The following is a 25,254-nucleotide window of genomic DNA, read 5'->3' as shown; positions in this document are numbered from 1 at the left end:
TGAGCACTACAATCACTGGAAGGAAAGGTTCAAAATCTTTATTTTATCAACTGATTACCAAGCACGATTCGTGATTAAAAAGGGACCAAAGCATATTCGCACTGTTGACACAAAGGACCCAAAATCTAAGGTTGATGTGGAATCTTTTGATATTGCTAAAGAGCAACAAGAAGTAATTGCAACAAATGCTAGGGCTACAAGTTTACTTTACTGTGTGGTGAGTGGAGAAGCATACGGGAAGATATCAACTTGTGAAACTACTAAAGAAATGTGGCACAAGTTGGAAGTCACTTATGAAGGAACTTTCAAAGTTCGAGAAAACAAGATTGATGCGCTACAACATGACTATGAAATCTTCATGATGAAAGATGATGAAAACATTAAGTCCATGTTCACCAGGTTTAGCAAGATCATATGCGAACTCAAGTCACTTGGAGTAGTGTACTCAAATTCTCAACAAGTAATAAAGCTTGTTAGAAGCTTACCAAAGGCTTGGCAAACCAAGGCTATTGTCTTGGAGGATGGAAATCTAGACAATCTTACTTATGATGAACTAAGAGGCAATCTAATGGCTTTTGAGAAAAATCATATTAGCAGACATCAAAAGGAAGAAAAGAAAAAGGTGGTCGCATTCAAATCACAAGTTGAAGAGTTCAATGATGATTTCAAAGAAGAAGAAGTAACAATGATTTCCAGATCTGTGGTGGAAGCCATGAGAAGATCAAGAAACATTATAAAATGAAGTTCAAATTTTCGAAAAGAAAAAACTTCCACTGATCAACAAAGGAATGACGGAAAATGCTGTGAGCATGGAAAGTATAGGCACATTGCAATGTCCTGAATAAAAAAGGAGACCATCTAGAAACTATCAAAAGCAAAGGGTTTTCAGAAGCTGGAGTGAAGATGAGATCTCAGAAGATGATGATGAAGGAGTAGAAAATATTTTTTTCATGGCATTTGGAGAACGTGAGGTAAGACCTTATCCCTATTCTAAATATACAAAACTCAAGAACTCTTAGATCAAACAGTAGAGGACCTAAATAAAGTGTTTGTTGAATATAGAAAATTAAAGAGAAAAGAAAGACATGGAAATTAAATTAGAAGTATGTGAAATCGAAAAAGATTTTCTTCAAGAAGAAGCTCATGATTTGCAACTACAACTAAATGGTTTGCGCAAATCCACCAGTCATAGTTAAGTCAGGTCTAACCAGTCGACTCGTAGCCACAAGTCAACTGAGAAAAATCTTATCAGTGACAAAATAGCTCCTAGCAATTCAATTTGTAAGTCGACTACTCATGACAAGACTGATCAGTCGACTCAATCTCTCAAGTCAATTGACGGGAAGTCGAGAAGTAACAAAACTTCATGCATAAGTCGACTAACCAGTAAATCACTGAAGAACACTTTTCTCAAACATGTTTTTGTTGTGGTGGAAATGGTCATAAATACTATCAATGCAGATTTCGTGATGCAGCTACTCCTAGCTGGGTATGGAAATGCAAAAACAATCTAACCCTAAAGGATCCAAGAACGCTTGGGTACCTAAAAGAAAGTAACTACTCGTTTTTTCATGAACACCACAAGGAAAAACCAAAGGAAAAATGGTATTTAGATAGTGCGTGTTCAAGTCATATGATTGGTGACAAGAGTTTGTTCAAATTAGTCACCGATTTTGATGGAAGACTAGTAATATTTGGAGACAACTCCACTGGAACAGTAACTGGTATAGGAACTATTACTTTCAATAATTCTTGTGATATTACTATTGTTTATTTAGTGAAGGGACTCAAATAGAATCTTCTGAGTATTAGTCAACTATGTGAATCCGACCTTGAGGCAAGATTTAGAAAAACAGGTTGTATCACTGAGGATTCATCTGGCAAAACTATTCTACCTGGGCAGAAACAAAAATATATATGTGCTGGATTCTGTCAAGAGCTCTCAGCAGGACATATTTGTCTAGCTTCAACGGGAGAAGATCTATGGGTATGGCACAAGAAACATGGACATGCAAGTATGCGCTTAATTGAGAAACTTGCAAAGCATGAATTGGTTTTAGGACTGCCAAAATTGAATTACTCAAAAGATCACATTTGTGATGCATGTCAAAAAGGTAAACAAACTAGAAATTCTTTCAATTCAAAAGATATTGTGTCTACAACTAAACCATTGCAGCTACTTCATATGGACCTTGTTGGTCCTATTAGAACTGCTAACATTGGAGGAAAAAGGTATGATTTTGTCATAATAGATGATTTTTCACGATTTACTTGGGTGATATTTCTTGCTCACAAAGATGATACTCTAAAAAAAATTAAGTTTTTCTATGAGAAAGTACAGAGTGAAAAGGGATATTATATCACTTCTATTAGAAGTGAATAGAAGTGATCATGGAGGAGAATTCGAAAATAAAGCTTTTGAAGAGTTTTGTAATGAGCAAGGATACACGCATAACTTCTCTTCACCTTGATCTCCTTAGCAAAATGGTGTTGTTGAATGAAAAAATAGAACTCTGCAAGATATGGATAGAACAATGATTTTGGAACATGAACGACTACTTCACTTTTGGGCAGAAGTGTCGTAAGCACAACATGTGACGTTTTAAACAGGTGTCTAACCAGGCCAATCTTGAAAAGGACTCCCTATGAGTTATAAAGTGGTAAGAAGTCAAATATAAGTTACTTCCGCCCATTTGGGTGTAAGTGTTTTGTTCACAACAACGGCAAAGATAATCTTGGTAAGTTTGACCACGAAGCGATGAAGGTATCTTCCTTGGTTATTCACCTAACAATAGATCTTATAGAGTTTTCAATAAACGTACATTATCTATTGAAGAGTCTATCCATGTAATATTTGATTGTGCTAATCGTTTGGTCGAGAAAGGTAAAACTGCAGATGAAGAAGATAGTCAACTGTCAACCACTGTGATTGCTCCCTCCACTGGAAAAAGCAACAATTCAACATCAACTACTGCAACTGATGAGTCAACTAACTTGAGAGTTAGACCAGTTCCAAAAAAGTGGAGAAGTGAACCTGACTATCCTAAAATTTGTCATAAGAGACATGAATGAAGGAATGAAGACTAAGGCATCTCGCAAAAATAATGAAAATTTGGCCCTTATCTTACTACTTGAGCAAAAGAAAGTTGATAAAGCTCTAAAAGATGATCACTGGTCAAAGCTATGAAAGAAGAATTGGATCAGTTTGACAAAAATATGGTATGGGACCTAGTTCCAAAGCTTGAAAAAGCTTCAATCATTGGAACCAAATGGGTGTTTAGAAATAAGCTAAATGAAGCAGGAGAAGTGGTAAGGAACAAAGCTCGACTAGTTGCTCAAGGATACTCATAACAAGAAGGAGTCGACTATGATGAAACCTTTGCCCCGGTTGCTCGGTTAGAAATAATTTGAATTTTACTTGCATATATTGCTTTTAAAGGCTTTAAACTATTTCAAATGGATGTTTAAATGCTTTTTTAAACGGTTTCATTAATGAAGAATTTTTTGTTAAACAACCACCAGATCTTGGAAAATTTCAAATACCTCTATCATGTGTTTAAACTTACTAATGCCTTATATGACCTTAAACAAGCATCCAGAGCTTCGTATGACCATTTAAGCTCTTTTTTAGTTGAACATGATTTTTCTAGAGGTAAAATTGATACAACCCTTTTCATTAAAAGAGCTTCCTCTAGAAACTTTATTATTCAAATTTATGTAGATGATATTATTTTTGGAAGTTCTAATCCCGCTTTGTACAAAGAGTTCTCTGACCTCATGCAAAGAGAATTCGAAATGAATCTTATTATTCAAATTTATGTAGATGATATTATTTTTGGAAATTCTAATCCCTCTTTGTGCAAGGAGTTCTCTGACCCCATGCAAAGCGAATTCGAAATGAGTATGCTGGGAGAACGAAATGAGTATGATGGGAGAATTAACATTCTTCTTGGGACTTCAAATTCATCAATCTGACAAAGGAATATTCATAAAGGAATATTCATATGTCAAAGTAAGTATACAAAAGAACTCATTCACAAGTTTGGAATGAGCGACGCAAAAGTCATGGGATGAGTCCTACGTGCTCAATTGACAAAGATGATGAAGGTAAACCGGTTGATGAAACAAAATATAGAGGAATGATTGGTTCATTATTTTACCTTACTGCTAGTCGACCAGCTATTATGTTTAGTGTTTGCAGGTGTCCTCATTTCAATCAGCTTCTAAGGAATTTCATCATAATACTGTCAAAGGAATTATTAGATATTTAATTGGAACAGTTGCACATAGACTATGGTATTCAAAAACTAATTCCTTCAAATTAGAAGGCTTTTCTGTGCTGATTTTGCAGGGGATAAAGACAATCGTAAAAGTACAAGTGGTTCCTATCAACTTCTTAGGAAATCCTTAATCTCTTGGAATAGCAAGAAATAAGGATGTGCATCTCTATCTACCACTGAAGTTGAATATACTGCCATTGGGCAATGTTGTGCCCAAATATTATGGATGATTCACTAATTAAGTGATTATTATCTATTGTTCAAATCTGTTAAAATCTTCTGCGATAACTCTAGTGCCATTTGCTTGTCTAAAAATCATGTGCATCACTCTAGGGCAAAGCATATAGATATTAAACATCATTTTATTAGAGATCATGTTCTTAGGGGAGCAATTGAATTACAATTTGTGTGCACTGAAAACAACTTGCTGATATTTTACTAAGTCTTTGCTTGAAGAAAGATTTTGCATACTTAGAGAATATCTAGGAATTACTGCATACCCTTTGTAATCTCGTGAATTTTTCTTTTAAAACTATGTATTTGTGACGAAATATTTTATACTAATTCGCATCAAAAAATTTCATAATTACTTGCTTCCACTTCTTTTATTATTCACACGGTTCTATACACTTGGCATTAATTGGTTTCACTCCCTTGTCACTTCTTTCAATCGTCGCGTCTTTTCACTGGCTGACGCATCCGTCGTTCCACTTTCCCATACACCTTTTCATCTTCTTCTTTTACACTCTAATCTCTGGACTTGACCCTCTTCTCTTCTCCAAACCCTTACTTTCTCTCTCATTCTCTCCACCATGGCCAAAACCCAAAAAGTTTCTTCCATCTCTACTCAAAAGAGCACTAAAACCAAAAACAAAGGCAAAGCGTCATCCCCTGTTAGGCTAGACTCTGATGTCACTGTCTATTCATCTCCTTAGAACTCTTCTCTGATGTCTCTGTCTATTCATCTCCTTAGAACTCTTCCAACTCCATCTCCCACAAATCCTCTAGAAAACGTGTTGTAACTATTAGTGACTGTGTTGAATCATTAAAAAAGTTCAAGTTTGACTATGAAAATGCCTTTGTTGACAAACGAAATTTTTGGAATACCCAAATCAGGACCTTTTTCATTCTCCCAAAAGTTTTCCATGGTAGAATTGTCGATTTTAATGTCATCTCCTTTTTGCACTGTCATATCCAACAGTGCTTTGATTTTCAAGGTTGGGTTAATATTTTCTCCTATTCCTCTACTCGAGTCTATGAGCATCACATTCATATGTTCTATGCGAATCTTAGGGCTACTAAGGATGATGAAGTCGAAACCCTTATTTTTGGCACTTATATTCTCCTTAACTGTACTGGGTTTGACAAAATTTTCAATATAAAAAGCTCTGGTTTTTCTACTCTATCTAAAAACTCCTTTCCCTTTGATTTTGAAGTTTCCTATGAACAAGCAAAGCAGTGTATCTCTCTTAAATCCCCCGATTCTCTTCCAACTCAGTTAGGCCCCAAAAATCTGTCTTTTGAAACTTGTGTGATTACTATTGAAACTACCACCATGCCTCGTGTAGGTTCTCTATCTACCTTAAGTCAGTGTGACACCCTCCTTACTGTTTGGTCAACAAGCGCAAGCTTCATCTCTCATCCCTTGTTGTTAATCGCTTGCTTGAATCTGCATCTGATCTTACTAATCTTCCCTATGGCATGTTGATTACTCGAAATATGGAGGCCCATAATGTAAACCTTGATGACCACCTTCCTCTTCTAGTTAAGCAGCGTTATGATTCTAGAGCCTTTGTCAGTATGGGTTATGTCTGCATTGATGATGTCTGGGTCCTTAAGAAAGATGTTGATAGGGATTCTGAAACTCTCTGTCCTCCAGCCTCTACTAAATCCAAACCCTCCTCTTCATCGATTCCTCTTTCTAATAATAACTCTAGTGAAATTCTTGCCAAGCTGACTGCTCTTGACGAAAAACTAAAATCCTTCAAAGATATTCTAGTATCCAGCCAGTTTCAGATGGAGACGGCAAGAGATAGCACCAAGGAAGCTGGTGCATATGTAGCACGCCTACGTGTTAAGTTGGATCAAGTGCCAAAAGGAAGCAGGAAAGTTGTCTACAAAACTTCAGGCAAGTATGAATGACCTTCCAAATAAGGTTTCTAGGACTTTAGATGCCTTGAAAGATGCCATTATGAACACATTGGCATACTTTTTTCGTCCTTACGCGCAGCAGTAGCTGAAGGAGCCGGAGCAGGAGCAGGACTAGGAGTAGCAGCCATATTTTAATGATTTGGTTACTACTGGCATGTTTGCACAATGTGTTTTGTGGTCATAAGTCCAGCTACCTTGTTTGTTTTGTGGCTGATCTGTCAGCATCACAACTGTTTTTAAATTGCTATGCTAGTCCTCTATGCTTTCTATGTGTCTGTGTTTTTTTTTTATTATTGATCCCAGAATGGGTGAAGCAGTCAACTACTCGGGGGGGAGGGGGGGGAGCTCAAGATCCAAGTCAACTTCCCAGGGGCAGCATATTTTACAGGGAAGTTGATTACATTTTGAGTATTAATTGTAATCATCACAAAAGGGGAGATTGTTTGTATTAAGATTTTAATGATGATAAGTTTATTATGCATGTATGATAGTCAAAGATGCAGTGGGCTCGTTGGATGCACACAACCCACAAAGTTGTGTAAACACTCAGCACAGTCGCTTACGTTAAGAAAATCAAGAAGAGTTATGCTAACACTCACTTATGGAAGCAGCACCTAATTATTGGGAAGATATCAATCAAGTACCATTAAGATATCTTTTCTTATATCAAGGGAAGGTGAATCGAGTTAACAAGGATTCGATTACTCAGCAATCAACCAAAAGACTTTCAGTAACAATCAAATCTACTTCAACAAGAAACAAGTACCGAGTTCAGCCACTCCAAAGCCGTTAAGGTTTGACCTCGAGGAAATCAAGGAAGGAAGATTCATCAGCATTAAAAGCTTTAACCTTGTTCTTGAAAAATAAGATGCTCATTACTCCTTTTTACAAGGATCAAATCTCTTGGGTTGCCATCTCTGCGAAAAGATCAAATGTCCAATCCATTTTTGTTTCTGGTATTCAAGCAGGTTGGAATATGCATTATCATAATAATGGTAGAAATAGAATCATTTTTGTTTTGATATTCTATAAAAAATCCTATAACTTAATTAATAAGTCTAAATAGCAGAAAGAGAACTCGTCATTGTCTCGGCTGTGCTACCGGAGACTCTGGGGAAGTCAGAATAGACAACTACATAGATGAAAGTGCAAGAGGGGGTCAATTGTAAATTTTTCGCTTCAGACAGTCGACTACCTGAACAGACTAGTGAACTATAAGGTAATGCAGGAATAAAAGTGCAGAATTTAAATGACACCAGATATTTTATACTGGTTCAGATTCAATGTGAATCCTAGTCCAGTCCCCTTGGGTTGCAAGGGTGTTCTCTGTAGCTCTTTGTAAATGGTTTTTGTACAATGGTTGTTTGAATGGAGCTCCTACGTCTACACTCAAACACTCATAATCTTTTTGATACAATGCCTCACAAACTATACTATGTCTCTCCTTTCTTTTTGTTTACACTATGTCAATCAGGAATACAATGTTTATGAAAAGTAAAGCAGAGAACTTAAGAGTATGAGATGAAAGTATGTTTGTCTTGTTTTGTGAAGCCGCCTTTTCTAATTGGTTAGGCTCTTCACGCAGAGATATCAAACCAAGAGATTTGATCCTTGAAAAAAAGAATTAGTTATCCTATTTCCAAAAATAAGGTTAGAACTGTTTGATGCGTCTTGATACTTCTTGATGGTCATTCCTTGTGTGATGGAACTGTATCTTCAATCAAGAAGATTGTTACACTTGATTGAATATTCCTCCTTTAATGTGGAAGATCCTATATTCTCTTTCCTTCCTTGAACTTGATTGGTACTGCTTCCTTAGCTATACATATCGCTTTTAGTTGCTGCGATATACATCATATTTTTGTGCCTTGTCGAAAGGCTGAAGAGACTTCCTTGTGTAAGCCCATTTTTCATATACTTTTGTTGGGCTCCATACTAGACTTGTGGGATTTTTCATTCCTTGGTCCATACATGTAGTCAACTTCCTTGATATCCTTGCTTCTCGTACTTGATTTAATTACCAGACCTACACAAGTAAAATTGTCATCATTAAAACTTGAAACTAACAATCTCCCCCTTTTTGAGGATGTCAATTTTTAATAAGATGCAGTCAATATGTAGTCAACTTCTCTATTAACATGGCGGATGCTCCCCCTGACTAGGTAGAGGCTCCCTCGAAATAGTTGACTTGTCCTTGCAGGCTCCCCCTGAATAAGTCGACTTGTCCTTTGACTGAGTTGGATCGTTGTTCTCCTCCCCAACATCACTCAAAAAAATATAACAAGCAAACAAACAAATAGCAAAAGATATATAGACTGAGAACTAGTTATTAAGATGTTGAACGTATCAGTAAAAGAGTAGAAAAAGACAAAGCAACACAAAGGGACTTAGGTCCTACAAAACATATTGTTTGAACAGGCTAAAACACCCAAAAATAAAAGGAACTACTCCTGGAGCTTGAACACTGGCCGGCGAAGAAAATAAGCCAAAGTATTAACAATAGCTTCTTTCATATCAGTCAACGGTATAGTTAGACTGTCAGGCATTGCACCAACACTAGCTTGGAGCTTCGCGGACAGTTTGATAGCCTCCTTTATCACAGCATCCAGCTTAACCCGTAGCCTAGAGACATCAGCACCGGTTTCCTTAGTCGAATCACGAATCTTCTCTACTTGAAACAATGTGGATGCCATTAAGTCTTTGATAGACTCAATTTTGTCATCCATAGTAGAGAGTTTGGAGAGAAGTTCAGCACAGCACTCAGGAGAAATGACAGAGGAATCAGATTTTTTGAATTTGGTAGAGGACCAGGGTTAGAGTCGTCACATGCTTCCTTGAGCACCCAAGATTCATTGCTCAAGACATAACCCATGCTACCAAATGCTCTAGAGTTGTAACACTGCTTAACATGAGTAACAGGATAGTCAACTAGGTCAATTTTATAGACGTCAAGTATGCGAGAGATGAGCATACCATAAGGGAGGCTAGAGGGATTGGAGGCACACTCAATCATGTAGTTGATAACTATGGAGAACAAATTGATTTTCTTTTTGGAGAGGAGGCAGAAAGCAAAGATGGCATCACATTGAGAGATAGTGTAGTAAGACCCAACACGAGGAATGATTGTAGTTACAACCATATGGGCTAGCACACGAGCTTCAAAATAAATGTTTGAAGGACCAATTTGAGCAGGGACAGAGGAGGAATTGGAAAGAGTTTTCTTAACATCATCAAATGACACTTCAAGAGACTCAGGCCAAAAAAATTTGGGTAACTGAGAAAAACCAGAGCAAGTGCAACCAAGAATAGAGTCAAGGACAGAGCAATTTAACACAATGTGGGTACCAAGAACCATAGTTTTGAGTTCATTAGGCTTAGGGGAACGAAGATTAGCATAGAACATACAAACAGGGTTTTCATACACACAAACCAATTCAAATAAACATGGATAAGGAAAAAGAATTTAGATAGATTTATCAATAATTCCTAAGGATTTTCTTAACATGCAAAAACGTTCAAGAAGAGGTTTAGTAAAAATATCAGCGAGCTGATTTTTAGTGTTTACAAAAACTATTTCAAAGTCCCCTTGAGTAATGACTTCTGATAAAATGAGTTTTAATATCTATATGCTTAGCCCTAGAATAATGCACAGGATTTTTGGACAGACAAATAGCACTAGAATTATCACAGAAAATTTTAATAGGCTTAAAAGACAAGTCGTAATCACTTAATTGATAAGACATCTAAATTTATTGTGTGCGATTGACCAACGAATATATATTCGGCCTCGGTAGTAGAGAGAGAGATCCCGTTTTTTTGCTATTCCATGAAATAAGGGATTTTCCTAGAAACTGGCAAGTACCACTGGTACTTTTTTTATCATCCTTGTCACCTGCAAAATCTGCATCTAAAAAACCTTCAAGTGTAAAATCATTAGTGTTTGGATACCATAAGCCATAATTAGTTGTTCCATGAAGGTATCTAACAATGCGCTTGACGGCAGTAAGATGAGATTCCTTTGGAGCAGCTTGGAATCTCACGCATCTGCATACACTAAACATGATATCTGGTCGACCGGCAGTTAAATAAAGTAAAGATCCAATCATACAACGATACATAGTTTCATCAACAGGTTTTCCTGCCTCATCTTTATCAAGGGTACAAGTAGGACTCATTGGAGTTCCTATAGCTTTTGAGTCAGCCATTCCAAATTTTTGAACAAGTTCCTTAGCATATTTGGCTTGACATACGAATATTCCACTGTCAGTTTGATGAATTTGTAGACATAAAAAGAACTTTAATTCTCCCATCATGCTCATTTCAAACTCACTTTGCATAAGATCACAAAATTCCTTACACGTGGAGGGGTTAGAACTTCTAAAAATAATATCATCAACATATATATGAATAATGAGATTTCCTATAGAGGATCGTTTGATAAAAATAGTTGTATCAATTTTTCCTCGAGAGAAACCATGACTTACCAAGAAGGAGCTTAAGCGATCATACCATGCCCTAGGAGCTTGTTTCAGACCATATAAAGCTTTAGTTAACTCAAAAACATGATAAGGAAATTTTGGGTTTTCGAAACCTAGAGCTTGTTTGACATACACTTCTTCTTCAATGAAACCATTTAGAAAAACACTTTTGACGTACATTTGAAAAAGTTTGAATTTTTTAAATGAAGCATATGCAAGCAAAACTCTAATGGATTCTAATCGGGCAACAGGTGCAAAGGTTTCATCATACTCGATTCCTTCCTGTTGTGAGTAACCTTGAGCAACAAGTCGAGCTTTGTTTCTAACCACTTTTCCGGCCTCATTTAGCTTGTTTTTGAATACATATTTTGTTCCAATGATTGATGCATTTTCAGGTTTGGGAACCAGATTCCAATCTTTGTTCTTTTCAAACTAGTCAAGTTCTTCTTCCATAGCTTTGACCCAATTTTCATCTTTTATGGCATCAACAACTTTCTTTGGTTCATATTAAGAAATAAGAGCCAAGTTTACATTACTTTTACTAGATGCTCTAGTTTTCATCCCTTCATTTATGTCTCCAATAACAAATTTCTTTGGATAATCAGGTTCGCTTCTCCACTCGTTTGGAACTATCCCAATAGTTACATCAGTCGACTTAGATGTCTCAGCAGTCGACTCAGTAGATTTATTTTGTTCCCTGGATTTTGTGACCACAGCAACTGGCAGTTGACTATCTTCTTCATCTGCAGTTTTTCCTATCTCAGCCATGCAATTAGTATCATCAAATACAACATGAATAGATTCTTCAATAGAAAGAGTACGTTTATTGAAAAATCTATAAGATCTACTAGTTGGAGAGTAACCAAGGAATATACCTTCATCAGTTCGAGGATCAAACTTACCAAGATTGTCTTTTCCATTGTTGTGAACAAAACATTTACATCCAAATGGATGAAAGTATCTAACATTTGGTTTCTTACCATTCCATAACTCATAAGGAGTTTTCTTGAGGATTGGTCTGATTAGGCACCTGTTTAAAATATGACAAGCTGTACTTACTGCTTCAGCCCAAAAATGATGTGGTAAGTCTGTTTCTACGATCATTGTCCTTGCCATATCTTGTAGGGTTCTGTTCTTTCGTTCCCCACCATTTTGTTGAGGGGATCGAGGTGAGGAGAAATTATGAGTATATCCTTAGTCATTGCAAAACTCCTCAAAGGCTTTGTTTTCAAATTTTCCTCCAAGATCACTTCTGATGGAAGTGATGTAACATCTTTTTTCACACTGAATTTTCTCCCAAAAAAAACTTGAAATTCTTTAGAGTATCATCTTTATGAGCAAGAAATATTACCCAGGTAAAACGAGAAACATCATCTATTATAACAAAAGATACCTTTTTCCTCCAATACTAGCAGTTCTAGTAGGACCAACAAGATCCATGTTACACCCCGAAAAATTTTGCGTTACCAAGACTGTAGACGGCTTAGTATGAGATCAAGAGAGAGTAAAGTCATACAAGGATTAGGGATAAAGATTGTATTATATGAGTATAAGAATAACATATATATGACATTTTGAGACCGTATGGTGTAAATCAGTTAACACGTTACTTGATGAATAGCCCTCATAACCGTAAGTTAAGGTGGGGCCCACATGCCGGGGTTTTATAAATGACATATGAAAAGTTATATGAGTAGTATATGGGAAGTTGAACAAGTCTTCAGAAGGACCCTTAAGCCAAATATGGTATAAGCCCTCCAAAAGGATGATTTAAGGATACGTTTTCGGGTGATCTGACTTAAAGAGGCCAAAACGCCATTATAACTTTGGAATTTGGAAACACACCAAAAATAAAAGTTGTAGATAATTGAAATATCTTTCCAATCATAGGTCGTGGGCCCTCATAAAATATCGGGATCAAGAGTTATGACCTTTTACTGAACAAACGCGCAGGCAGAAAAATAAGCCTGCACGAGCGCTCCAGAAGGCAGCGCAATCGCGCTGAACAAATTTTAGGTCAGTCTAGGAAGATTATTAAAGTTATAAAAGGGGGCTCACCCCTCATTTTTCATTCCACACACCCCAAATCCTCTCCAAAATTCTGGAAACTTTCCCCCAACTCCCAAACACCAAATTTTAGCCCAAATCAAGTTTAATCTCCGGATTTAGGTTCCGACAGCGTATAGTTGCGGTTATAAAATCGTATTGCGGCGAGTATTGGCTTGAAATCAAGGTGGAAAGTGAAGATATTGTGGTTCTAGCGGAGGAAAGGTATGAATCTTCCTTTATTGATATTGATTTAGGTTTGTTTATGGAGATAAAGTTATTAAATACTCATATAACGAGTTGGTTAGTCGAGAAAATTGGAAAAACATCGTAAGGGATGTTTTATGGAGCATATTGGTATTGATGATGTTGTTGTTGATGTTGGTATGGTTGTTGGTTGTTGGATTATGATTTCGGGCTAGGCATATAAACAGGGGAGATGCTGCCTGATTTTCGGCGGAGTAGTTTAATTTGAAATTTTGATATAAGTATACGACGATAAGTCTAATGATAATATGAATTCTCTCAAATGTAGATTTGCGAGCTCGGGAGGATAAACGTAAGTAGTTGAGAAGACCAAGAAGGTATATTAAGGCTTTCCCTTTCTTTCATTTTGGCATGATCCTATGATATGAGCAAATAACGAGTAATCGAGTCTCTATATTACTCTACTCTTAGAAGTACTAGGAGTATCTCAGTTCTTGATGATCCTATACCCCTTGTTATGATGGTCCCTTCTGTTCATGGGTCCTGAGATTTTGTATGATAATAATGCTAGTTCATACTTATGCATTGCATTCATTTATGTATATGCACATTGACCCGTGACCAGAAGGTGTTATATACCCGTATATTATATTTATGTGGGTTATGGGAAAAAGGCGAGGCGTTATATACGCATTACCACCTGATCAGTTGGTGCACAGTGATGATGATTATGATGCCCGAAGGGGCCTATATAATATATGGATCGGGCCGTACGTCCCTCGGCACTATTATATGGGATAGGGAACGGGCTGTACGTTCCTAGGCACTATGACCTATGCATATCATACGCCCTCAGAGGTAGTTTCAGTGAGCAGAGATATACAGATATGTTCATATAATCAAACACATAGATGCATTCGGGGCGCGGTCGTATTAGCTTATGAGTTTCAGATTCTCTTTATGACGCTTATGTGTATGTTACTCTTATGCCTTACATACTCGATACATTATCCGTACTCACTCCCCTATTGTTCGGGGGGCTGCATTCATGCCCGCAAGTACAGATAGACAGAAAGGCGATCCAGCTCAGTAGAGCCTCTTCTCAGCTGTCGATAGTGCGCTCCACTCGTTCCGGAGCTGCTGTATGTTTTGGTATGTTATGTTTGATGTATATGTATACGGGTACGGCGAGGCCCTGTCCCGTCCTTTCTACAGTTTGGTACTTCAGTAGAGGTCTGTAGACAGACGTGTACTGTTTGACGAGATGTAGCCATGTCGACTCCCATCCTTTTGTGGTATAGCATATGTAGCAGCCTTGTTGGCTTGAACTATTATTTTCAGTATATATATATATATATATATATATATATATATATGTTTGCATAAGGGCACAGATGACTGATAGTTCTTGATTTTGTTCTCATACGAGTCAGCATAGTTCAGTTATAAGCCTTACCGGCCGCCCACTTATTCAGGGACGTTCATGCACAAGTACAGGGGTACTTGGCCAGTAGTGGTCAGGTACTCGTCACGACTCAGCGGTTGGGTCGTGCCAATCCATATGAAGTAGCTGCAAAGGTTTTGAGGTAGACACAATATCTTTAGAATTAAAAGAGTTTCTAGTTTGTTTATCTTTTTGACACGAGTCACATATATGATCTTTGGTGTAGTTGAGTTTTGGCAGTCCAACTACAAGATCATGTCTTGCCAATTTTTCTATTAAACGGATACTAGCATGACCAAGCTTCTTGTGCCACATCCATGGATCTTCTCCCATTGAAGCCAAGCATATATGACCTGTTGGATTTTTGATAGAGCCCAATGTATATACATTTTTGCTTTTGCTTCCAGGAAGAATTTTTGCCCCAATGGAGTCTTCTATGATACAACCTGTTTTCCTAAACCTTACCTCAAGTTCCGAATTGCACAGTTGACTTACACTTAAAAGATTGTACTTGAGTCCCTTAACCAGCCAAACATTAGAGATGTCATAAGAGTTATCGAAAGTAATAATACCAATACCAATTACCGTTCCAGTCGAGTTATCACCAAATGTTACTAATCCTCCATCAAAGTCAGCGACTGATTTGAACAAGCTTTTGTTGCCTGTCACATGTCTTGAACACGCACTATCTAGATACCATTTTCCCTTTTTCATTTTCTTGTGGTGTTCCTGCAAGATAAATTGATTACTTTTGTTTAGGTACCCAAGGATCCTTGGGTCCTTGATGGTTAGTTTTAAGACAATAATTTTCTTGGGTTTCCATACCCAACCAGGAGTAGTTGAAAAGCGAAATCTACAGTTATAATAGTCATGATCAATTTTTCCACAACAAAAGCATGTTTGAAAAGGTTTTCTCTCAGAATTGCAACAATTGGTTGGCTTGCTCACATGTCTATTTGTTGCAGACTTCCTTTCAGTTGACTTAAAAACTCTAGTCGACTGATCTGTCTTTAAATGAGCAGTTGACTTACCTTTTAAATTATTTGTCATAGACATGGGCCTTTTTCCAGTTGACTTATTTGTATAAGTTGACTGGTTAGGCTTGTAATGATTTGACGGTTGGAATAAAATATCCATTTTAGATTGTAAATTATAAACTTCATTTTGAAAAGAATTCCTTTCCTTTTCACAAACTTCCAATTTTGATTCCCATTCTTTTTTCTCTCTTTTCAGTTTCCTATATTCATCAAAAACATTATTCAGGTCTATAAGAGTTTGGTCTAACAATTCTTGAGTTTCTTCACATTTAGAGCAAGAATAGGAACTTACCTTACTATTTTCTTCAAGAGCCATCAAACACATATCTTCAATCTCTTCAGGTTCTTCATCTGAGATTTCATCTTCACTCCAACTACTGAAGGCCCTTTGCTTTTTGATAGCTTCTAGTTGGCTTTCTTTTTATCTCTGGACATTCAGATGCGATATGGCCATATTTTCCACATTCATAGCATTTTCCATCATTCTTTTGCGGAATGGCGGAAGTCTTACCTTTTCTGAAATTTGAACTTCCTTTTCTATTGTTCCTTGATCTTCTCATGGCTTCTACCACATGTCTAGAAATCATGGCAACTTCTTCTTCTTTAAAGTCATCATCAGACTCTTCAACTTGAGCTTTGAACGCAACTACCTTCTTCTTTTCATCCTTCTGATATCTTTGAATATGATTTTTTTCGAATGCTATCAGATTTCCTCTTAATTCATCATAAGTGAATTTATCCAGATTTCCATCTTCCAGAACAATTGCTTTGGTTTCCCACGTTTTTGGTAGACTTCTAACAAGCTTTCTAACCTGTTGAGTGTTGGTGTAAGTTACTCCAAGGGATTTGAGTTCTCCAATGATTTTGCTAAATCTGGTGAACATTGATTCAATGTTCTCATCATCCTTAATTATAAAGGCTTCATAGTCATGTCTTAGAGCATCAATTTTGGTTTCCCTCATTTTTGATGTTCCTTCGTAGTTGACTTCAAGCTTATCCCACATTTCTTTGGCAGTGCCACAGCATACTCTTCTCCACTAACTGCACAGTAAAGCAAGGCTATTGCTCTAGCATTTATTGTTCGTGTTTCCTATTGTTCTTTAGTGACATTATGTGACTCCAAATCAATCTCTGTTTTATCTGCATTTGGAATAGGCTTAGGCCCTTTCTTGATTACAATCCATGCCTGATAGTCTATTGACTACACAAAGATTTTAAACCTTTCCTTCCAGTGGCGATAATGTTCACCACTGAAATATGGTGGTCTTGTTGTGAAGTGCCCATCTTGCAAGATTACTCCAGGAATTTGATATCCAGCCATTTGATCTTTTCTCGCTTGTGATTAAGCAACAAAATGTAAGACCTTGCTCTAATACCAATTGAAAGTGCAAGAGGGGGGGGGGGGATTGTAACTTTTTTCGCCCGGACGGTCACTACCCAACGTACTAGTCGACTATAAGGTAATGCAGGAATAAAAGTGCAGAATTTAAACGACACCAGATATTTTATACTGATTCAGATTCAATGTGAATCCTAGTCCAGTCCCCTTGGGTTGCAAGGGTGTTCTTGGTACAATGGTTGTTTGAATGGAGCTCCTATGTCTACACTCAAACACTCGTAATCTTTTTGATACAATGCCTCACAAACTATATTATATCTCTCCTTTCTTTTTTGTTTACACTATATCACTCAGGAATACAATGTTTATGAAAAGCAAAGCAGAGAACTTGAGAGTATGAGACGAAAGGATGTTTGTCTTGTTTTGTGAAGCCGCCTTTTATAATTAGTTAGGCTCTTCACGCAGAGATATCAACCCAAGGGATTTGATCCTTGGAAAAAGGAATTAGTGATCCTATCTCTAAGAATAAGGTTAGAGCTGTTTGATACTTCTTGATGGTCTTTCCTTGTGTGATGGAACTGTATCTTCAATCAAGAAGATTGTTACACTTGATTGAATATTCCTCCTTTATTGTGGCAGATCATATATTCTCTTTCCTTTCTTGACTTGATTGGTACTGCTTCCTTAGCTGTACATATCTCTTTTAGCTATTGAGATATACACCATATATTTGTGTCTTGTCGAAGGGCTGAAGAGACTTCCTTGTGTAAGCTCATTTTGCATATACTTCTGTTGGGCTCCATACTAGACTTGTAGGCTTTTTCATTCCTTGGTCCGTATATGTAGTCAACTTCCTTGATATCCTTGCTTCTCGTACTTAATTTAATTACCAAACCTACACAAGTAAAATTGTCATCATTAAACACTAACAAAAGAGAGTCTCTACTAATCTATATATTCTTTGATTTCTTCCCCCCCCCCCCCCCTAACCCCCCCCCCCCCCCCCCGCCCCTAAAAGAAATATTACAACCTATGAGGTCGGCACGGCAAGTTTCACATAGAAGCAATACCCGATCCGATAGTTTACGATATATATATAGAGAGAGATAGATAGATAGATAGATGTTTCTACTCTTGGGTTGCCATCTCTGCTTCGAGCCAAACAAACCCAGCTCATTATATTTAAAGGCTCGCACCAAGACGAAGAAAAATATACTTTCTTCTCAAGTTCTCTGCTCTATTTTTCATAAGTATTGTAATTCTGAGTGATTTATTGTGTAAACAAAAGAGAGAGGAAAAATATAGTATAGTTGATGAGACATTATATTTAAAAATTACGAGAGTTCAAGTGTAAACGTAAAAGCTCCGTTCAAACAATCATTGTACCAAACCTGCTTACAAAAAGAGCTGCAGAGAATAGCCTTGCAACCTAAGGGGATTGTATTAAAATTCACATTGATCCGAACCAATATAAAATATTTGGTGTTATTTATTTTTTGCATTTTAATATCTGTACTTACTGACTAGTAATCTAAGGCAATCGACTAGAAAATGAAAAAGCTACAATTCACCCCCACCCCCACACCCCCCCCCCCCCCCCAAAAAAAAAAAAAAAAAAAAAAAAAAAAACCCAAAACCTTCCAATTTCAAGTCTTTCAACTATGTTGAAACAAACCTGTAGTAATACGACTTTAGCCGTTTATGGATGATTATAAAAGGGAGCAGAGGTAATGCTATAAAACATTCGCAGCTGACTCAAAAATACTTATCCTTTTATTGAATTATTTATACTCATAATCCATATCACTTGCTGCTATTAGCATATATTCACTATAAGCTACATTTAATCGCCAACTTGCTGCAATTAGTAAATGGACATTATACTACATTTAATCGCTAACACACTGATGCCTCTTCCCACTAAATAATTTCCATTGCTGATCAACATTGGTTGCCAACCTTTCAACTTCTCAGCCAGGTAACCTGATAAACGATTGGTGAGCTCCAGACTGGTGTACCAAATTTCATGTGATATCCAGTGCCTAGCCTGTGTAACTATTGGATGAAACAACAAATGTTGGAACCCAAAACATCAGCGATCAGTCCACAGGCAGCAGAATAAATAGCACCAGAGTACTTGCAAATGTATTGCCACTATCGTACAGTGAGGTTAACATCCCATTTCCGTTGCTATCAAAAGCAAGGTAGATAACACTTCAGCAAGCAATAACTAATATAAAACAGCGAAACTGGAATAAGTTGTCCCAGAGGCATTCAACACAGCAAAATGGTAACACCTTGTTAAGGTGCCACTGCATCTGGCGACAACTGAATCAAAACCATAAAGTGAGTGCCTCCACATAAACTAGCAAAAATCAAGCTTCATTATGCATCGAAGGATATTGCTTAGACACCACACGCCATTACAGCATCAACAAAACGATCAAGAAGAACATAAAGCACAAGATCATTCACCCATCCGATGCTACGGAAAGGTATCTAACGATTTATACAATGGGTACCCCCCAAACTTCCCAATCTCACCCAAACTTAATAAGTCTTTCAAGCACAACAGAAACATTGGGTTTAACAGATATACTGAGATTATCATCCTAATCTCATTCAGATTTACTTGAGCTGGAATCAGTAGCACCTTCTTTCTTCGTTGCAGCAGACTCAATCTGTTTATATGCCTTTGAAATTTCTTCAACAGGTATCGAAGGGACGTAGCTGACGATACTATACCCCTTCTTTTGCAAGTCAGCAACTAATTGATTATACTTCTCAGACCAGTGAGCAGCCGTAGGAGCAGCCATCTGTGCTATTCCATGCAAAGGGGGGCAATGATTGACATAATACCAAAACACTGCCACTTGACCAGTAGCTAATTGCTTGGACAATTCACCAGCATGATAGATAGCTGCACGAGGACCAGCAACTTGTACATCCGTGTACAAGTCTTGTGCTACTTCTGATGCCTTGTGAAACACAGACTGGGCTTTGCTGACAACCTTCTTGGCCAAGGGAGGAGCATGCTCATCAAATTTTGCTGTTCCTTCATCCACCTGATAGTCAAAGATGTTCACTATGTTACACAAGGAAGCAAGAACTAAGGAAATCAAACCACAATGTCCACAACAAGCTCATCTCATTTTCCTTTCCACATGACACTATAAATATCCTTATCAGAATTTGGGAACAACTAAATTCCAATTGATGTTAGATGTGAAAATATAAGTTGCACTCTGCGCAGCTCATAATAGTCACATGGCAGAAGTACTATTCTAAGCTGTGGTCTTGTCGGGTATATGTAGCAATAAGAGGATGTTCCAGTATCCCGAAGGAACAAGACCACCTACACGCACAAATCTTTGTAAGTTGCTGACACTAATTTGTTCAACGTACACCTACAAGTTCCGTCAGATTCCGGTCAGATGATCTTAATAGCTAATGAATCAACTACTTTGTCCCACCCACCATCGGTGCTAGCTTTGCTGAAAAAGGTAGTACAGCATATAGTCCCCACTTTATTGGGGATGTTCCGGAATAGGAAAGACAACTAATTGAACGTTAATAAGCACATGCCTGGAGCGAGAACAGAATACAAGTTATCAGAGGTGGATCAAGAATTTCTAGAACATGAGTGCACTACTAAAGAAAGGAGAAAAATAATATATCGAAGTGGGAATTGATCCTTGTAAATAACTTAGCTTTCAACCGATCGCACACTAAGCCTTTTTGTAGTATGCGTGCCAAAAAGTAATATTAGATCAATTCTAAAAAATATATACATAAATGAGATCTTCGCGGAAAGACCATGAGTCCCTGTCTATTAATTTACCTACTAAATTTGCCCCCGAGAGATATATACTTACTAACTATTTAAGAAAGAAAACTGTCAAAAAGTTATTTCGACCATAGCAGTCAAGGTAGCACTTGATTGGACAAATTTTATTTTCTCCTGAACACAAAGAAGGATGCGAACATAAGCAACTAAAGGCTACTAGCAGAAGAAGCCACAAACACATCTTCGTTTATCAGAAATTGACACTATTCATGTCTGCCTTTCATTATTTACTTTTTCTGAAACACTTGTATAGGGCTCGTATTTCTTTGATCTCAGAAAAACAAAAAAGAAAGAGAGAGACAAATAATTACAAAACCAAACTATTTCCTCTTATATACTTACAAATTCTCATCATCGCCATTCACATAATACGCTTCTATTTCAATTTGTTTGTCATACTTTCCTTTTTAGTCTGTTTCATAAAATAAATACTCTCTTCTTTTTTAGCAACTCTTTAATTCCAACTTTCCACATGGCATAATCAAAACCACAACCACAACCACAAGATTAAAAAGCATTTTGGTACGTTCTACGTATTTTTTACATATTTTTAATTTAAGACCACAAATTCAAAAGTTTTTTACTTTCTCAAACTCCCGAGTACATATTAACAATATAATCAATGAAAGCAACAATCAACGCGATATAAGTGAAGATTCAATACCTTTTTATCTAGGAAAACAAGGACTTCATCAGGAACACCTTTAAGCCTCTCGTAAACAGGCCTTACCACGGTGGTTACCGCGTTTTCTACCGTACCAACAGTTGATCTCAAAGGCCCCGAATTCTGCTTCGCATATTCATACAGATTTGACACCATAACCGCAGTGTTTATAGCCAACACCCTTACAAACCCTAGATGTTTCAAATTACTCTCGCTTTTCTCCATCTCAGCCTACAAAATCATAAATCAAACAATCATAAATTACTACTCAAACCAAAAAAGGGAAATTTTCAAAAATATACAACTCAACATAAAGTATTACAGCCACGTAGCCATATTTTCAGTTTATACAACATTATAAATGGAGGAAAGCATTATAATGCATCAACCCTGTATATAAGTGTGTAATAGTGTACAAAAGATGTTATTTCATAACCTTGGTGTCCGGACCATAGTGAATAAAAGATGTAATATACGCAAAGATGGACTAAACTGGGTAACACACTCAAAATATGGGCTAAAGCGTGTAAATATTTTCCCAGGTACCATACAGTGTAATTTTGCCCCAAAAAAAAAAAAATCTCAAATTGATTGGATGAACATCATATGATGAATTCAAGATAAAATTATAAAAGATCCAGAGATGAAAAAACAAACCTTATTGGTAGATCATAAACCACTCTCTCTGTCCCAATTTACGTGACACTTTTACTTTTTTATCTATTCCAAGAAAAAAAAAATCACTTTTCTATAATTAAAATTTCTCTTTTACCTTTAATGAAATCACATAATTATCTAAGGTTTATTTTAGACCATAAATTTCACTAATCTTTTTTTCTTGAACTTTATATCAAAGTTAAAACGGTGCATCATAATTTGAGATAGACAGAGCACTAATCAAACGGGGAAAGTGAATCTCAGATTAATTGAATGAATTAAGATATAATTATAAAAGATCAAGAAATTAAAAAAACAAACCTTATTAGCAGCCATATTTTCTGTGTCTTGATCAGCTTGTAAGGAAATTTGATCTGTTCAGCTATTGGCGATGCTACAAATGAGAAAGTAGTTGCTGGGTAATAAAGAAAGAGATGTGGAATTATTTAAGTAAAATCTAAGGGCTGTGAAGGTGCCACGTGTTGTAAGTATGGGGTTCAGGAAGGGATTCCTTAGTCGAGAATCAATCAAGTGTTTTGAGGAAATGCGGGTTTCTAGGTCATGGCGGAGGCTTCGAGAAGGACACGTGGTGTCTGTTTGAAGGCAGTGGGAAATGTCTCGATGGTTCCACTTATATTTTCTACTTTGTCCTTTAGCTTTGTGAGCATGATATAGAACTCAAAAGAAAGAACTTAATTTTGGAATTTACGTGACAATCTAAGCTAAGGCACCGGAATGTGCAAATTACCGGAGAAATTTCGCTAATGGTCACTCAGCTTAAAATTTATCACATAAAAGTTATTCAATTTTGACAAAATTAAATTAGAAGTAAATCTCACTTGAATTATTAAATTTTGTACTGAAAATATGAGATGACACTCCAAAATAAGTTAATTATATTTGAAATAATTTTGAAATCTCCCTCCAGATTTTGCCTCATGACACTAATATCCGGTCTGTTTGCATATCTCATTTAGAGCCCGTTTGGATTGGCTTATAAGTTGTCTATAAGCTATTTTCAGCTTTTTTTTGTTTGTTTGGCACATTTCAAAAGCCATTTTCATCTTAAAATAAAAAAAATTCAAAAATTAATTGAGTTTGTTTGCTTAACTTATCTAAAAAGCGAACATAAGAAAACAAACTTATAAGCAAAAAAAAAATAAGTTGGACTACACCAACTTATTTTTTTTTAGCTTATAAACTGTTTCCAGCTTATAAGGTGTTTTTTTTAAGCCTATCCAAACAAGCTCTTACTTTCCTCATTTTGATTTAGTTGTAATAATTAGTAAAAGATTCATTGTTAAAGCTGCAGATAATTCAATGACAAGCACAAAACCTATGAGCGGTGATTATATTCCATGGTTTTGAATGGTTACAAGTAAATCAAAATAAAGAGATAAACGTAATTTTCTGTAGTTATCAAGATAAACACGAGAAGGTCATGGAGATCTAGTAGCTCAATTAGTTGGCCATCTGAATTTTCACTTTGTTGGTGATGAACCGAATCTTCACATTGTAATTCTCTTCTCCATTTCTCCCACCACCCCCCACCCCTAAACCATGTCATGACCGATTGAACCGACCGAACCGTACCGTACCGAACCGATTTTTAAGTTCTTTTTAACAAAATCGAAGGTTTTAAAATAAATCGATAATCGTACCGAATAATTAGGGTGGGTTTTTTATTATATAAAAAATACCGAACCGAACCGAATAAATACATATGTAGAAATATATTTTATATATCATAATTTATAATACATAGCTTTAGATATTTTGTCCTTGAGATGAATTTAAATGAAGAGGGCTATAACTAAAACTTAAAGAAGAAAATGTTTGGCTTCTCCTCCTCCTCCTTTTGTTTATATTTTTTCGAAATTTTTAAAGCTCTTATTCCAATTAGCAATGGTAGTAACTACATATGACTTCATATTGCAAATTCTTTAACTAATTTTTTTAGTACAATTACTCTTTCTCTACTGTCACTGGAACCTATATGACAATTAATTTATATAGTTCTACTTTTCAATAATTTCTTATGATAAAAATAATCTTTAAACACCAATTATCATGTCTTGATACAATTGTTGGTTTGCCGCCTTGCTACCTGCAAGATTGTATATCTAGTTTTTAATAATTCTAATATTCTTTTAGAAATAACGAATATACGTATTTATCGTGTAGTGTGTTCCTTATAAGTAGATGTCGTTGTATTTGTGAGCATAAATAATGTAGCGTTTTCAGTTTGTTTCTTCTATAACTTTTTAATCCTTGTTTTTTGTATTGCATTAGGTGATTTTTTTTTAAAATACCGAAAATTATCTGAACTGTACCGATACCGAATAAAAACCGATGTCATTGGGACGGTTTTCAAAAGTTTAATTTTGGTTATATATAGTAGAGTAATCGAAAAATTGGTATGGTATAAATTTTTGCAAAAAACCGATCGAACCGAACCATTGACAACCCTAGTGGGGATCTAGTAGCTTAGTTGGTTGGCCACCCGAACTTTCACCTTGTTGATGAGGGTTCGAATCCCCTTCCAACCCCCTCCCCCCGACCCACCCAAAACCCAACCCGTGTAATAATAAAACATGGGAAGGTCTCCGAAATTAATTTATTATATTTAATACTATGTTTTATTAAGATAACTAACTATTTTGTAGTGTCATGTCATATTTTCGGTATAAAATATAAATATTCAGGTGAAATTTACTGTATAATTAGCTTGGCCAAAACTAAATGATGTTTATGTGACAAAAGTAGAAAAGTGATATGCGTGTAATAAATTTTAAGTTGAATGATTTTTATGTGATAAAAATAGAAAATAGACTTTTGTGTGATAAAGTTAAAATTTGATGACCACCAGTGAAACCTGCTCCCAACTGCCGTTCCTGCTTGCTCTAAGAATAACTGCTTGCTAATTAATCTATCCCCAATTACAGAACAATTTTCAATGTTTGCGGTCGCGCATTAAGAGATCTTACAACCAATATAATTACTCCCTCCGTCCCATAAGTGTCACCTTAATCAAAACACACATATTACGAAATTAATGATGAAATGTAAAGTTTATCAAATTATTCTTAAGTAAAAAAAATTAT

At 36.4% G+C, this 25,254-nt stretch overlaps 1 protein-coding gene across 1 annotated transcript; it reads right to left on the bottom strand.

The window, feature by feature from the left end:
- Positions 1-19,348: 19,348 nt before the first annotated feature.
- Positions 19,349-22,627, bottom strand: LOC132067285 (REF/SRPP-like protein At1g67360). Its single transcript, XM_059460483.1, has 3 exons — positions 22,472-22,627; positions 21,494-21,724; positions 19,349-20,047 (listed from the first exon to the last, which is right to left on the bottom strand). Exons 1-3 carry the CDS (start codon positions 22,484-22,486, stop codon positions 19,601-19,603), a joined length of 693 nt encoding a protein of 230 aa, XP_059316466.1. The 5' UTR covers positions 22,487-22,627; the 3' UTR covers positions 19,349-19,600.
- Positions 22,628-25,254: the final 2,627 nt, after the last annotated feature.

This window comes from Lycium ferocissimum, chromosome 8 (genome assembly GCF_029784015.1).
Source record: "Lycium ferocissimum isolate CSIRO_LF1 chromosome 8, AGI_CSIRO_Lferr_CH_V1, whole genome shotgun sequence".
Taxonomy (NCBI): Eukaryota; Viridiplantae; Streptophyta; class Magnoliopsida; order Solanales; family Solanaceae; genus Lycium; species Lycium ferocissimum.
This window is presented reverse-complemented; position numbering and strand designations above follow the sequence as displayed.